This window comes from Mauremys reevesii, unplaced genomic scaffold, assembly GCF_016161935.1.
Source record: "Mauremys reevesii isolate NIE-2019 unplaced genomic scaffold, ASM1616193v1 Contig1, whole genome shotgun sequence".
Classification (NCBI taxonomy): Eukaryota; Metazoa; Chordata; order Testudines; family Geoemydidae; genus Mauremys; species Mauremys reevesii.
The window spans coordinates 2,037,437-2,053,938 of record NW_024100715.1 but is presented as its reverse complement, the minus strand read 5'-3'; the positions used below and the strand labels follow the sequence as shown (position 1 = coordinate 2,053,938).

At 54.0% G+C, this 16,502-nt stretch overlaps 1 protein-coding gene across 1 annotated transcript; it reads right to left on the bottom strand.

Moving 5' to 3' along the window:
• Positions 1-9,673: 9,673 nt before the first annotated feature.
• On the bottom strand, positions 9,674-16,021 carry LOC120392542. The gene is made up of 6 exons (XM_039517358.1): positions 15,616-16,021; positions 15,344-15,494; positions 12,631-12,708; positions 11,493-11,558; positions 10,969-11,096; positions 9,674-10,381 (listed from the first exon to the last, which is right to left on the bottom strand). The coding sequence occupies exons 1-6, from the start codon at positions 15,691-15,693 to the stop codon at positions 10,229-10,231; spliced, it is 654 nt and encodes a 217-aa protein (XP_039373292.1). The 5' UTR covers positions 15,694-16,021; the 3' UTR covers positions 9,674-10,228.
• Positions 16,022-16,502: the final 481 nt, after the last annotated feature.

Sequence of the window (16,502 nt, the reverse complement as noted above, 5' to 3'; positions counted from 1 at the left end):
GCAGCTCATGGTGGTTTTGCAGCACCCGCTCATTGCAGAGCTGCGGTTTGCGAGCGGAGCAGCCATGTGACAAAGGGGAAAATCCACCGCCGGGAGCATAAATAGCTCACCTCCCGCCGCAGGGCCTGGACCCAGAATTGCGCCGCAGGCCGAGAGTTGGGATCCAGCCTCTGTCAGCAGCGAGGGGAGGGAAATTGCTGAGAAGCCAGATCACTGAGCAGGTGAGTAGCTACCTGGGGGAGGCTGGGTGTCTTTGGAGATCAGCTGCCTTTTCACTGCTAGGTCCTGCTTGGAGCATCCTCATCCAGAATCCAGGGAGAATGGTGTCCCCGCTCTCAGGGATTCCCCATCTGGGGATGGCAGGGAAGAGTCCAGTTTCCCCGCTGGTTAGTTACGCCGGGTTCATCTCTCTGGCTCACATCCAAGGCATTGCTTTGAGAAGGGTGTCTCTCGACTCCTGGCTGCGTGCATTTCCTCCCTGATGTCAGGGCCGGCTCCCTGTGCAAAGTCTCCCCTACTCTGAGTCTAGAAAAGCAGCTTTGTAAGGAAACCTTGCTCCGCTTCCCGATTTCAGTCCGGAGGTGCCTTGATTCTGGATAGCACAGGTTCAGAAACTGAGCTGGTCCATTTCTTTTCGCTGGGAGCATTGGGATGAAAAATACAGTTTCATCAGCGTCCGATTGTTTTGTGGGACCGCTCTGATTCTGGTGGCCTTCTCCATGGGCAAAAGTCAAAATGTTTCATTTCAACGTTAGAGAGACAAGGTGGATGTGGTAATATCGTGTATAGGACCAACTTCTAGGAGAGCCATGGCTACCACAGCATTTCAACGTTATCGTTTTATTTGGATGTGTATATTATAGTAAAATATTCATTTTCATGTTATTATATTTTAGATATTCTCTTTACTATTATGTATATAACGTAATCTGGTTACGAATAAGTAGAATAGAAAGATCAGAGGATAAAGTCAAAATGAAACTTGACAGCGGCTTTGAAATAAAACATCTTGACTGGAGCTGCTGAAATTTCTGTGCAAAATATTTTTCTGGTGGAAAATGCAGCTTCGGTGACCCCAAGACATGTAAGGAATTTATGTCTGGTTAAATTGTTGGGGGGGCAGAGGAGAAAAACCTTCACCAGTTTTTGAAACAAATCAAAATGTTTACGTTGGATATTTTTTAAACGAAAATGTTTGGCTGTTGGTTTTTTTGGTTTGAAACAACTTTTCATTTAGAGAGTCCCTGTGGTTTTGTTTTGACAAACCAAACCCTTGAAAAAGGGCCCAAAGTGGAATGAAACATTTCATTTCAGGGCCAACCAAATGTTTCGCTGGCCTCAAAATAATTAGCCTGACGCTTATTTACTTGATGACGTGCCAGAAATGTTACAAACTGCATTTTTCATTCAGCCCAAAATAAATCCCCCTCCCCCAATTTTTCAGAATTGTCAGCAACCCGGAAAAAAAATCATTATTTACCCAGGTCTAGTTTTGACACTTTTGAAACAAAATAATTCGATGGCCCCGAGCTGAAATATCTCGACATTTTCATTTTGCGGGAAATTTTGGCTTTTGGTTCCAATTCAGAACAAAATGTCGGGATTTCCCACGGAATGGAAACACCCCATTCCCACCCAGCTCTGGTGGAATCAGGGCCAAATTCTGACCTCTGAATCCAATGTAAATCCAGAGTGACCCCACTGATGTCAATGGAGTTAGGATTCTGATCTCAGTGACCCTGGTGTAAATCCAGAGTGACCCCACTGATATCAATGGCATCTGGGCTATATTCTGATCCCAGTGACTCTGGTGTAAATCCGGAGTGACCCCACTGATGTCGATGGAGTCAGGGCTGGATTCTGATCCCAGTGACTCTGGTGTAAATCCGGAGTGACCCCACTGATGTCGATGGAGTCAGGGCTGGATTCTGATCCCAGTGACTCTGGTGTAAATCCGGAGTGACCCCACTGATGTCGATGGAGTCAGGGCTGGATTCTGATCCCAGTGACTCTGGTGTAAATCCGGAGTGACCCCACTGATGTCGATGGAGTCAGGGCCGGATTCTGATCTCAGTGACCCCAGTGTAAAACCAGAGTGACCTCAATGGAGTCAGGGCTCGATTTGGATTGAGGGTCAATGTGGAGTGACGCTATCTCCCTGCATTCCCGCTAGAGGTTTCCTGTGTCTCTCTCTATCATCTGTCTCTCCTACTCTTCCCATCCCTCACTCCCAGGAGGGCTCCCTCTCTCAATAATCTCCTCCTCCCAGGCTCTCTCCTTGCTCTATCCGTCTATCTGCCTCCCATCCCATCTCACTCTTTATCCATCTCACCAGGTTTCCTCTCCCAGGTTTGGCCTCTGCAGACGCGCTGATCCTACACGTCGCGATGGCTCCCAGGCTCGCAGGGCATCTCTGGAGGACAGCGGGACGTGGTTGCCTTCTCCTCCTGCTGATTTCCAGGGCTGTTACCTCCACCCAATGCCAACCTGAGCCATCAGGTAACCGAGAAGCCTATTACTCTGTTGAAACTTTCAACTTTCTGCCAGCAAATTTATGATTGATTTAACTAGCCCATCAACACAGATCGCCAGCAGGATCTGAACCTAGGACCTCCAGCAGAGCCTTTTACCACTTGAGCTAAAAGAACTACTCCATTTGATAACAGAAGTAGTAGGTTGTTATCCTCTATATGAGACAGGCACACTGTAACCTATGCTAACCCAGTGTGGCCCTCTGGCTCCCTCTAGTGGCTGAACTGCATAGCGGTTGATAAATCAGCTACAGGATTTGGCGTTACACAAATGGCTCTTTTAGCTCAGGCATTACAGGTGCATGCTCTCCACAGAGCTGGGGAGAGAACCCAGGAGTCCTGACTCTCAGCCCCTCCGCTGCTCTAACCCACCAGCCTCACTTCCCTCCCAGAGCCGGGAAGAGAACCCAGGAGTCCTGACCCCCCAGCCCCCTTGCTCTAACCACTAGACTCCACTCCCTGCGCAAATCTGGGGGTGGAGCTTGGGTATTCTGCATGCGTCGCCAGTCCACGGGGCTGCCCAGAGGATTCAGGGGGCCTGGGGCAAAGTAATTTTGGGGGCCTCTTCCATAAAAAAGAGTTGCAATACTATAGAATACTATATTCTCGCGGGGGCCTCTGTGGGCCCCGGGGCCTGGGAAAAATGGCTCCACTTGCCCCCCCTGGGCGGCCCTACATCACATTCCCATTCATCGTTCCACAGTCCTACCACCTCACGCTCTCCTATCTCACGCGCCGGTCCCTGTCTGCTCCCCCGTCTAGGCGCTGGCGATTGTCCTCACACCGGCTGTTCTGTGTCCAGCGGGGGCTCCTTGCGCGTCCCACTTCACCTGCCTGCCACCCTGGACCTGTACAAGATGCACAATTCCACGCTGACGTGGGACCACGTCTACACCTTCATCAACGGGACGGCACACCAGCTGCTGCGTTCCTTCCAAGGGCGGGTCTCCGTGTCCGGGGGCGACTTCACGGTGCAGGACGTGCGCCGCGGGGACGGGGGAGTCTACATGTTCCAAGATCTGGATGCGACGTGCCTGGCCTGGCTCCATCTGACGGTGCTGGGTAAATTCAGCCTGGGGGTGGCTCAGCATCACTGTTTGCTCGGAGGGTTTGGTGAGGGGTGGGGGAATTTTCCAGCTCAGTCCCGGGCAGAGCAATCCAACCCACGCCCTTGAATGGAAACGTAAAACACCCCCCCACCTATTCATCCCGAAACTTCTGTGAGGGCCAGGGTGCTACTAGGGTGACCAGATGGCAAGTGTGAAAAATCGGGATGGAGGTGGGGGGTAATAGGAGCCTATATAAGAAAAAGACCCAAAAATCGGGACATCTGGTCACCCTAGATGCTACTAGAGCAAACTGCCGATGCCTCGAAACTTTTCAGAGAAATGTATCAATGGACAACAGTGACCAGGAGCTGGGGGCCTCGGTGCGAGATGGAATTTCTGGGAGGAGGCGCAAGAACTCCGAGTAGCCAATAGGGCTGGAGGTTAGGGCATGCACCATGAGATGCAAATCAACTTCTTCTGTAAAAGAACCCCCACCCCCACCCCCAGGAGCCAACCTCGGAACAAACGTCCTTCCTCTCTCTGTTTGCAGAGCCCGTGGACTGGAGATGGTACCTGCTGCTTCTCATTCCAGTTTCGCTGGTTCTGGCCCTTGTGGGCTGGAAGCTGAAGGACTCGTGTCGATGAGCACAGCCGTGGGCGACCAAGGAGATGGAGACAGAAGGCTGTGGATGTGACCAGGGTGCCCCCAAAATCAGCCTGTCGCTGTGTGTGTGTTTGGGACACAAAGATCTCCCCCCAACTCCCTTAAGTATCCACACAGCTGAAGGCTGGTCTCCGTAGGCGTTCTACCTGGGTGACACACGCAGTGGTGAAACCACAGCTGTGTGTGCATAGTCACACACTTCCAGTAGCGCTGGTGCAAGCGGCCTCATCTCTGAGCCGCGCCTCCGTGCATGGCGCATTGCATTGTGGGTAGCTAATCCAGGCGCTCCATGGCCCACTGAATTCTGGGTAAATTTTGCACTAGATTGTGGGATAGTTCCAGGAAGCCAGGGGGAGTTGCCTCCGTGCTGTATCCCAGAATTTACCTCAGTAATTTTTGCAGTGCATTGTGGGACACTTCCCAGAGGCCCGGAGCTCTTGTGAGAAGAGGGATCAAAGAACCACCATTTCCCCCTGCCCACATTCCCCATATCCCAGAATTCACTTGGTGTGCATGCCACTTCCAAACTGAGCTCTGAACAAGGAGCTCCAGGTCCTACTGAAACAGTAAACCAGTGCTGGCATAGTGGGTGGGGTGGTGGTCTCTGGAGTCATGCAAGCCAAAATACCCGTTGGGGTGTTGACTCTGAGCCCTAATGATGATACCTGGGGTTGGTAAACTTCATTTGAGAGGGAGGCTGACCTTGTGGTGACAGGACTGTAGTCCATCCCCAGCTCTGCCATAGCCTCCCTGTGTAGCCATGGGTAGTCACTGCGTTGCTCAGTGCCTCAGTTTCCCCCTCTGTAAAATGAGAATAATAAGCCTTTCGTGTATTTAGATTATAAGTCTTGCAGGGTAAAGCCTGTCAGTAAGGTTTTATGGCATCTGGTGCAATGGCTGATCTTGGTTGGCATGACCATAATATAAATAATAAGGGAGAGGGAGCATTGTCATCACAGAAGATATAAATTGCTCCTAAATGGGACCCGGCCACCACGCTGCCCTGCTCAGATCAGCTGGTGATGCAGAGGGTGACGTTGCATTCCTTATGATTTTATAAAAATATGCTAATGAGTGTGACTATAATGTTACTGGAATATGCTTCATGCAAAAGGTCTCATTACAAAGCTTATAATTTACTGAGTGTGGTCATCCTATTTGTATGACGGTATCGTTCTTGTATCTTAAACGAGACATATGAAATATAACTCTGAGGGCCGATTGTAATTATGGGCCATTAATGGTGGCTTGGAATCTTGATGGCTCCCATTAACCAGGACAATTGACTGTGGATGGCTCTGTTTGCTTGCAGGTCTTCCTGTGAGTCAGGCCGGGGAGAATGGAGGCTTGGGGGGTCTCACAGGACATGTGATCATGTCACCTGGTACTGGAATCCTTAAACCTGGGGCTTTCCATTTAGAAGGAGGGGTGGGGACCCAGAGAGACACAGGATTCCCGCCTTGTGCCAAAGGTATATAAGGGGGTGGAACAGAACAAAGGAGGCTGCCAGGCATGAGAAATCCCCTAGCTACCACCTGAGCTGGAACAAGGTCTGTACCAAGGGAAAGGATTGTGCCCAGACTAGGAAGGAGTCTAGTCTGTGAGAGAAGCTTATTGGAACATCTCTGAGGGTGAGATTTTATCTGTATTCAGTTTCCTACTGTCTTAGGCTTAGACTTGCATGTTTTTGTTGAATTTTGCTTGGTATCTTACTTTGTTCCGTCTGTTATTACTTGGAACCACTTAAATCCTACTTTTAATACGTAATAAAATCACTTTTGCTTATTAATTGACCCAGAGCAAGTGATTAATGCCTTCAGGAGCAAACAGCCATGCATATCTCTCTATCAGTGTTATGGAGGGAGGGCAATTTATGAGTTTACCCTGTATAAGCTTTATACAGAGTAAAACAGATTTATTGGGGGGTTCGATCCCATTGGGAACTGGGTATCTGGGGGCTGGAGACAGGAATACCTGCTAAGTGGCTTTCAGTTAAAGCCTGCAGCTTTGGGGGACATGGTTCAGACCTGGGTCTGGGTTGCAGCAGGCTGGCGTGTCTGGCTCAACAAGGCAGGGTGCTGGAGTCCCAAGCTGGCAGGGGAAACGGGCTCAGACGTAGTCTCAGCACATCAGGTGGCAGTTCCAAGGGGGTTTCTGTGACCCAAGCTGTCACACAAAGCATTTCAAAGGATGTGACTGCAACATGTATTTATTATGCACTGAGGAGTAAAGAAAAGTCTGTGTCATAAAGTCATTAAGACCAACTACTGAAATTCAGTGTCACTTATGTATACAGTCATACGCAATCTTGCTTGATGCATACCGCCCAGTCTGCAAACAGAACAAATGCTGAGAATAAAGGAAATTCCATTTGAGAGATGTTCTACTAAGGATCAGATAAATGCTTGCTGCCAGTGGGTTGAAGATAACAAACACACTTCCCGTTATGAACATAGCCCTAGACGTTTCAACCAGCGTAAAACACAGGGATGCTTTCAAAGATGTTAGAGATTATTGTAGTTCAGGTGCATTGTTGGTTGGTTGGCTGCGGGTGATGTGATGTGTGCGCACATGTCATGTGTGTAAACACGTGTGAGAGGGGTGTGCACACGTGTGATGGGTGTGCACATGCACTGGGGAGGGGCGGTTCCCCAGCAAATGTCAAGTTTGGGGCCAAAAAAAATCAAAAACTGAAATATTTCTATTTGGAAATGTCACCCAGGTGCCACATGGGGGTTGTAGTTCTGAAGCCTCATGTTGCTCATCTATAGTCCGGACACCTGGATCGGACAACACCTCTGTGACATTCTATACCTTGGGGGGGGGGGTGCGCTGTAACCCCCATAGTCCTCATTTTCATATAATCGTGACCTCACAGGTAAAGCAGGCCTGGTGAGGTATCAGGGGAAAAGTCATGACCTGCTGAAAGTCGTTTCTCTAGCCATAGATGTGCATCATTCATGCATATGAAGTGATGAGAATTGTGCTGTATGGTGGTCATTAAAACATACTGTAAGTTGGGGATATTAGCTCCCCAGAGGCAACAGCAAGGAAAGTAACCAACGCCCGGGCGGGGTGTGAAACAACCCCCAGCAGCCATTGTCCAGCAAGGGAGCTGCAATGCAATGACTCACCTGCATGAGGCCCCACCAGGGGAATTGCTCAACCTTGCTTGGAGAGACTCAGCAATGGCCCCCAGGCATGCCTGGACGTGTGCTCCCCAAGCACATGGACCGAGGGTATAAAACAGGCAGGGCGGACACAGACTGGGCCCTTCTCTGGCCCCCACCTATGCTGCAAGCAACCAAGACACTGAGAAGACGACAAGACTCCAACAGAGGAGACTGGCCCAGGTTTAAGGAACACACCTGTATATTAAGGCCTGCAATATCCAGTGGGGTGAGAAAAACCGCTTCATCTAAATGTTGCCCAGTCTAATGGGGTTGAGAGGCTAGACTGCGTGCTTCTGTTTTCTTTTCTTTTCACCAAATCCGACTTTTTGGGCTTTGACTTATAATCACTTAAAATCTATCTTTGTAGTTAATAAATCTGTTTGTTTATTCTATGTGAAGCCGTGCGTTTGGTTTGAAGCATGTCAGAGACTCCCCTTGGGATAACACGCCTAGTGCATATCCATTTGACACACTCATATAAGCTTGCAGTGTCCAGCGGGTATAACTGGACGCTGCAAGACGGAGGTTCCTAGGGTTGTGTCTGGGACCGGAGATATTGGCTAGTGTCATTCGGTTGCACAATCCAAGGAGCAGCTGACATGCCAGCGGCTGTGCGTGAACAGCCCAGGAGTGGGGTTCTCACAGCAGAGCAGGGTCAGGCTGGCTCCCAGAGTCAAGGATTGGAGTGATGTAGCAGATCACCGGTCCGGATAACACCAGATGAAACGTCACAATCTCCCATGATGTACCATGGTCTTCCCTCTTGGTGAGGGAGTGCTAGGCATCACAGCAGTCGCTGCATCATGGGAGATGAAGTTTGACTAGAAAGCCCAGTCTATAGAGGAGAATGGCTGTGTGATGCACCTGAACTACAACTCCCATGAGGCACCACTGCAGCAGCATTCCAGAATGAAAATATTTCATTTGGGGGGCTCTTGGGTTTTTCAAGGAAAAGCTAAGTTTTTGGCAGAAAACAGACACTGTTTGCGAAAAATTTCCTTTTGTCGAAAGCCCAATTTCACTCCAGAAAACAACGTCAATGGAAAATTTTCGACCAACCCTTACCATTGGGCGAAAGTGCAATTAATTATCTTGGTTACACCTGGCCACTGCTGCATGATTTCAGAGCTCATTGTTACTGTAATGGGCTGAAAACACGCTTTTCAAGAAACGAAGCATTTCTAGAATTGTTTTGAGTCAAACCTCAATAACATTTTAGTTCAAATATCGGTGAAAAGGGTTATGGAAAATTTTGCCAAATACCATTTTCCGCAAAAAGTATCATTTTCTTTAAAAAGACCAATTTGCAGAGATAAAAGCTTGTCGTTCAAAAAATAGCCAACTCTAATTGTGCCTGTGTAATCCGCTCTAGGACAAGGTATAGCTTTGTTCTCATTCAGGGACTAGTAGAGGATAAAACCTAATAATGTAACCAGCTAGTGGAGTTCCAGCTTTACCTTAAGCAATGAAGGTCCATTGAGGCCTCATTCCCCCCTCGACTTGCACCTTGTGTTGTTATTTACACTAGTGAAAAATGCATGTGGAATGCTGGCAATGTGTTACATCTATTGGTGTAAATTAGTGCGAGGCAAAAATTTTCAACCAAAACTTTTCGTGAAAAAACCACAGAATTGGCTCAACCGAAACATTTTGTGTTTTTTTGTCAATTTTGGCCAATTGTTTCAGTCACAAACCAAAACCAAAACCTCAACCACAACAAAAATCTGAAAAAGGTGAATTGTTTGATTGTGACAATTTCATAGAGCCAGAAATTCATCGATTCCAAGATTTCATAGATCCAGAAATTCACACATTCCAAGGCAAGGTGGTGATAATCCATGCTGATTTCCTGCATAACGCAGCCTAGAGCACTTCCCTGAATGAATTCCTGTTTGAACGCACGCAGATCTCGTTCAGACCCGAATGACGTTTTTTTTCCCAACTTTTTGATTCAATGAATATATTGCAACATTTCACATTCAAAGCCCTAAACAATGTTTCCCCCGATTTTCTGACTTGCCACCAACCTGAAAAATCGATTGTTTGCCCAGCTCTGGTGCAAATGACAACACAAGGTGTAGGAGACCCATAGATTTTAAGGCCAGAAGGGAAAATGAAGTCATCTAGTGTAACCCGGGCCCTAGAATTCCTCGCAGTGGTTATCAGAGGGGACTTTTGTCTGGTCTCTGGATCCAAATCTCATTGGTGACGCAAACAGGATGACTACGAAATGCAAGAAGCTCCCATGTGATATTATGCTTAAAGCTTGGGCAGCTTTAATCTGCAGTGGGAAATGCGAGGGGGGAAACGAAAAGGAGGAAGAAAGTATTGGCTAATGTATCACGCTCTTCTCTTCTGTAATAAAAGTGAAGGAGGGCAGGGGAGGGGAATTCCAGCTTCGGTGGATCCACTGGTCTGAGCTAGCTTCAGCAACATGACACCAAGTAACACCAGCTGGGAATCCAGTGCGTTTGTCTCTAATGGAGCAATATTCATTCACAGCTGTGGGGATCTGGCTGCACTGACTCCAACAAAGCGACACACATTTACACCGGCTGGGGCTCTAACCTGGGAGCTTGACGTCTGCTCTTTCTCGTCTCATCAGCCCCTTCCAATCTTAAACGAAAGACCGTTCAGGCAGAGAGCATGCAGGCTTGCACTGGACTTTGCCACAGTGTCTCAGGTTACTAAGCAGCGTGGCCGCGACCGGTGGAACTCACCGCTGCAGGAGCACAATTCCAGCTAATGATGATGGTGAGTGCGGGTTTCAGAGGAGAAACGGCAGCACGTGTGTGCAATCATACAGCAGGATCAGAAACTTAGGCTGGCATATAATTCCTCTGAGGCATCTGGAATGGGCATCTCTTGGAGGACGTATATCGTCGACAGTGTAGTGATGGTTGTAGCAGCATCTGGGGGTGAATCTGTCTCCGAGGTGTCCTTGTTTCTCATGGACAGAACATACTGGGGAAGGGAATCACAGTGTGAAGTTAAGTCTGATCATTCGGCAGGCGACAGGGAGTATTTCCAAGTAGGAGCCCAGTTGGTGGGTGGGGTGGGGGCGTTAAGGGGCAGAGGCCGTGTTAAGCTACCTTTCCACTCATAGATACGAGGACGGACACACACAGAGAGAATCCAGTGCGATTCACGAGGGCAAATGGGGTGTGAGACATTCCCTCCAGCAGGGGGCGGTGTTATTTCTCTCACTCACGCACACATACGTGCACACACACACACACACACACACACACACACACACACACACACACACACACAGTTCAAGGCAAGTATAACATATTTCCTGCAGCAGGGGGCAGCGTTCACACACACACACACACACACACACACACACATATACAGAGTTCAAGGCATGTATAACATATTTCCTGCAGTAGGGGGCAGCGTTCACACACACACACACACACGCACACACACAGTTCAAGGCACGTATAACATATTTCCTGCAGCGGGGGCAGCGTTCACACACACACACACACACACACACACACACACACACACACACAGAGTTCAAGGCAGTAGAACCCGCTCACCTCGCCCGCGATCAGCACCAGGAGGCAGAGAACCAGGCCCGCTAGGCCCAGCCGGACAGCATTGGACACCACAGCTCCCCCTCCATCCAGCGTGGCCCATACCGGGGCGAGGGGCGGCTCCGTGTCCCCTGCAGACAGGAAACCGAATTCAGAGCCCAGCTCAACAGCACAGCCCTAGGGCTCCCAGATGCATCCCCCTCGCCCCCCCATACACCTGCCTGTCGCGGGATTGGGGGGTGGGCATCAAGCATGGATCACCCCGGGCCCTCAATGTCATGACACCGCACAGGAGAGCTGGGATCTAAGCCGAGAAGCCTGGATCATGACCCACCCGATCAGGATTGTTTTGCAGTGCGGACGGGGCTCAGGCCCGAAGACAGAAGGTCTGCACAGCGCGGGGCAGCCGCGTGAGCACGGCTGGGAGCCTCGTGGCCAACCACCTTAAGGCCAGATGGGGCAGGCAACTCCCAGGCCGCAAGCCCCGGGGCCCACAGATCCGGGTTTACAATGCAAGGTCGACGTACGTAAGAGGGGCCGGAGCAGAGAGCCGGGATGCAGGGCCCCAGGGGGCGAAGCCGGGAACCGGAGGCCTGCGGAAAGAATCATAGAATCATAGAGTATCAGGGTTGGAAGGGAGCTCAGGAGGTCATCTAGTCCCACCCCCTGCTCAAAGCAGGACCAACCCCAACTAAATCATCCCAGCCAGGGCTTTGTCAAGCCGGGCCTTAAAAACCTCTAAGGAAGGAGATTCCACCACCTCCCTAGGGAACCCATTCCAGTGCTTCACCACCCTCCTAGGGAAATAGTGTTTCCTAATATCCAACCTAGACCTCCCCCTCTGCAACTTGAGACCATTGCTCCTTGTTCTGTCCTCTGCCACCACTGAGAACGACCGAGCTCCATCCTCTTTGGAACCCCCCTTCAGGTAGGTGAAAGCAGCTATCAAATCCCATACTCTAGATGAGGCCTCAGCAATGCTGAATAGAGGGGAATGATCACGTCCCTCGATCTGCTGGTAATGCCCCTACTTATACAGGCCAAAATGCCGTTAGCCTTCTTGGCAACAAGGGCACACTGCTGACTCATATACACTGTAACCCCCAGGTCCTTTTCTGCAGAACTGCTGCCCAGCCACTCGGTCCCCAGCCTGTAGCAGCACATGGGATTCTTCCGTCCTAAGTGCAGGACTCTGCACTTGTCCTTGTTGAACCTCATCAGGTTTCTTTTGGCCAAATCCTCTAACTTGTCTAGGTCCCTCTGTATCCTAGCCCTACCCTCCAGCGTATCTACCACTCCTCCCAGTTTAGTGTCATCTGCAAACTTGCTAAGGGTGCAGTCCACGCCATCCTCCAGATCATTAATGAAGATATTGAACAAAACCGGCCCCAGCACCGACCCTTGGGGCACGCTGCTTGATACTGGCTGCCAGCTAGACATGGGGCCGTTGATCACTACCCGTTGAGCCCGACCATCTAGCCAGCTTTCTATCCACCTTACAGTCCATTCATCCAGCCCATACTTCTTTACCTTGCCGGCAAGAATACTGTGGGACGTGACACAGAGCCAGGAACAGAGCCGAAATCCCGAGTCCCAGCTCGGTGCTGTAACCCCAAGACCTGCCCCCCTGCCCTCCCACGGTGCCCCTCCGTTCTCTTTCCTCACCCTGCGGTTCGGTGCTGTTGGCAGGTGCTGGCGCGGTGGGAGGCAGGACGATGGTGGGGTCTGCAGGGAGACTGGGGTCTGCAGGGAGACAAGCCGGAGCAGGGTGGGTGAGGGGGGCGGCTGGAGGGAGGGATCCCCTGCCGGGCTCTGAGTTCAGCTCTGCGCTGGCCGGGCCTCCCCAGGGAGCGGACTAGAGGCCGGGGCTGAAGGAGCCGTGACTAGGGCAGGGGGCAGCGCCCTGGGGCAGCGGCTGCCTGCTGGCCGGGGCAGGAGAATAGGGTGGGGTGGCAGCTTCGCAGTGGGGTCCGTGGGGACAGCTGGGATGTCAGATCCCTGGCGGGGGTGAGATCCCCGTGCGGGGAGGGAGCGGGGATACAGGATCCCTGATAGGGAGTGGGATCCCCATGGGGGAGTGGGGACGCCGGATCCCTGGTGGGGGGCAGGATCCCCATATTATGTGGGGGAACAAGGTTACAGGATCCCACTGGGGAGGGGGGGGCGGCGGGGACGCTGGGGTGGGGGGAGGGGCTGGAATGGGGGATCCCACAGGGGCTGGAGGCAGAGATGGGCAGCGGCAGATGAGGCAGGGATTGGGCCATGGGGATGGGGAGGGGTTGGAACACAGGGGATGGGGAGGGGATGGGCTGTGGGATCCCGTGGGAGGGGTTGGGCTGCAGGGGAGGGGAGGGGTTGGGATGTGGATCCCACGGAGGATAGGGGAAGGGATGGGGAGGGGTTGGGCTGTGGGGATGGGGAGAGGTTGAGACGTGGGATCCCACGGAGGATGGGGAGGGGTTGGAATGCAGGGGCTGGGGAGGGCTGGGCTGCAGGGGATGGGGCAGGGGTTCGACTGTGGGGATGGGGAGGGTTGGGACATGAGATGCCACGGAGGATGGGGAAGGGGTTGGAAAGCAGGGGCTGGGAGGGGATGGGCTGTGGGGATGGGGCAGAGGTTGGGCTGTGGGGATGGGGAGGGGGCTGTGGGATCCCATGGGGAGGGGCTCAGGTGGGGTTGGGAGGTGGGGATGGGGTGGGATGCGGGATCCCACAGAGGATGGGGAGGGGACAGGAGAGGGGTTGGAACGCAGGGGATGGGGAGGGGATGGGCTGCGGGGATGGGGCAGGGGTTGGGCTGTGGGGATGGGGAGGGGTTGGGCTGTGGGATCCCATGGAGGATGGGGAGGCGTTGGAAAGCAGGGGCTGGGGAGGGGATGGGCTGCGGGGGATGGGGCAGAGGTTGGGCTGTGGGGGATGGGGGCGGGGCCAGGCGGTGGGATCCCATGGGGGAGGGGCTCAGGTGGGGTTGGGAGGTGGGGATGGGGATGGGGTGGGATGCGGATCCCACAGAGGATGGGGAGGGGGACGGGAGAGGGGTTGGAACGCAGGGGATGGGGAGGGGATGGGCTGCGGGGATGGGGCAGGGGTTGGGCTGTGGGGATGGGGAGGGGTTGGGATGTGGGATCCCATGGAGGATGGGGAGGCATTGGAATGCAGGGGCTGGGAGGGGCTGGGCTGTGGGGTGGGGCGGGACATGGGATTCCACAGGGGATGGGGAGGGGTTGGAACGCAGGGGATGGGGAGGGCTGGGCAGCAGGATCCCATTGGGGAGGGGCTGGGCGTGGGGATGGGGCAGGGGTTGGGCCGCGGGCTCCCCACGGATCGGTTACCTGTGGCGGGGCCGGGGTGGGGCGGGGCGGGGCCAGGGTCAGGTGGACCTCGGCCGAGGCCGTCACGTCCAGGCCCAGCAGGCTGACGCGGTAGGTGCCGGCGTCCTCGGGGCCGGCGTCCCGCAGCAGCAGCGCGGCGTCGCGGGGGCCCAGGCCGGCCCGGCTCTCGTAGCCCCGGCCGTGCTCCAGCGCCAGGCGGCAGGACCGGCGCCAGGGGGCCGCCCCACCGCAGTCCTGGGCCGCCAGCAGCAGCACCAGGCGGCCCGTGGCCAGGAAGCGCCAGCGCACCTGGAAGAAAGCGGGCGGCGGGGCCGGGAGCCGCAGGGTGGCGGGGAGCAGGGCCGTGCCCCCGGGAACCACGGCCACGGGCGCAGCCGGCACCACCAGCGAGAGCGGGGAGCAGCGGCCTGCGGGAGACGCAGCGGGGGTGTCATTGGGCTGGGGGCGACGGGGGGCGCTGTGCGGGCCGCCTGCACCCCCACACTGGGCCCCCCACGTCCCCCACACCCAGTCCCCCACTGCTGCACCTGCACCCTCACACTGTGCCCCCCACATCCCCTATAATGCAGCTCCCCACTGCCCCAGCCCCCCAACTCCCCGCTGCCCCACCTGCACCCCCACACTGCATCCCCCACGCCCAGACCCCCGCTGCCCCACCTGCACCCTCACACTGTGCCCCCAACCCACAGAGCCTTTCACTGCCCCACCCACCCACTCACACTGTGCCCCCTACAGCACCACCACAGCCCCACACACTGAGCACCCTGCACCCCACCTCCCACCACACACAGCCCCCAAACATGCCCAACCATACCCTGGTACTGTGCCCCCTTCTTTCTTGAAGTAACCAAAATATTTTTCTCTTTCACACTCGTCCCTTTTTTCCTTCCCATCTTCCCCCAGCCATCTCTCTCCCTCCCCTGTAGAAGCAGCAGGCCCCCCCCCAAACCCTTTTGCTCACCCACAAAGACCCAGAGCAGGAACACCCCGACCATCTCGCCGGGGGCCAGCTCCCTGCACCACCACAACCCAACACCACCACTAACCTTCCCCGTCTCCTCGCCGGTCCACAAAACCCGCCTCGACTCTCACATCCTCCCAGGCACGAGGAGACTCCTGGAGCCTGGGCAGGCTGGATGGAGCCAGGGCTTCCGCTGGGTGGCTCTTCTCCACCCCATGTTCTCCCGTCTCGTGCTCCTTTCAAATGTGGAAATGAATTATACCCCCGCCCCGGGCTGGACAGCGGCACTGACTGGGCTCCGGGGGAAGCACCCGGGTTCAACAGGCAACAATGACCTGAAAGCACAAGGTCGCTCACCCGAAGAGGCTGGTTCTGCTTCCAGTATGATTGGGCAGTTATTGGTGGCAGCGGTGGGGAACCACTTGCCTGAGCCATCCTCAGCTGCAGCCACTAGGGGGCAGCAGGGTAGCACCCCCCTCAGGGGCTCTGATATTCCACCCAGTAGATGGTGTGAAATTTAGAACTGGCGCCCTCTAAAGGGGAAACCCCTGTATCCCATTCTCCGCCTCTCTGAGCTCGCCAGTTCCCCGCATCCCGCCCAGGGCTGGATCAGAACTGGCGACCGCTAGAGGGGAGAGATCCCAGGTCCCACTCCCTGGGCATCTCAGTCAAGATATTCCCTGGCTGTGCCCCTGCCACAGCTGCATCCCAGACGTGGTATTGGATGATGCAGCTCAGGCAGCGGCCACTAGGGGGCGAGATCCAGCGGTTGGAACCTGCTGCCACATCTGTTCTGCGCGGAGCATAGAACCCGATGCACCCAGACATTATGACCCTCCCGCAATAGAACCAGCACCCCCAGTACCCACACCCCGAGCCAGGCTGGGAGCACCCGGGTGGTCAGGATGTGGGGGTGTGGGACACAGCTGCAGGGAGGCCCTAGGGGGGACTGGGTGCGGCAGAGTGGGGGTTATGGGGCCATGCTGCTCATTCTGGGGGGGCTCTACCCAGGTGGGGGCATGGCGGCGCAGGCGCTGCCCTATGCTGGGAAGGCGGCAGGTAAGGGGGTGGATATACAGGGATGTATTAGGATGTCTAGGCAGGATATTGGGGGGTACAGGTGTATTGGGGTGGGAATAGCCAAGGGAATCAGGGGCTGTATTGGGGTCTGCCAGAGTGCTATGGGGGCTACAGAGAACGTATTAAAATATAAAGGAGGATGGGAGATGGGGCCTCTCCCCTCT

What these genes read in the sequence shown, in the direction of transcription:
- LOC120392542 (XM_039517358.1), bottom strand. Translation starts at nt 15,693, where the DNA reads ATGGCTCAGGCAAGTGGTTCCCCACCGCTGCCACCAATAACTGCCCAA. An exon ending in TCTGCTCCGGCCCCTCTTAC is followed by an intron (nt 11,097 to 11,492) that starts GTACGTCGACCT and finishes TCCTGTCTGCAG; the next exon opens with GGGACACGGAGCCGCCCCTC. An exon ending in TGGTGCTGATCGCGGGCGAG is followed by an intron (nt 10,382 to 10,968) that starts GTGAGCGGGTTC and finishes TCCCTTCCCCAG; the next exon opens with TATGTTCTGTCCATGAGAAA.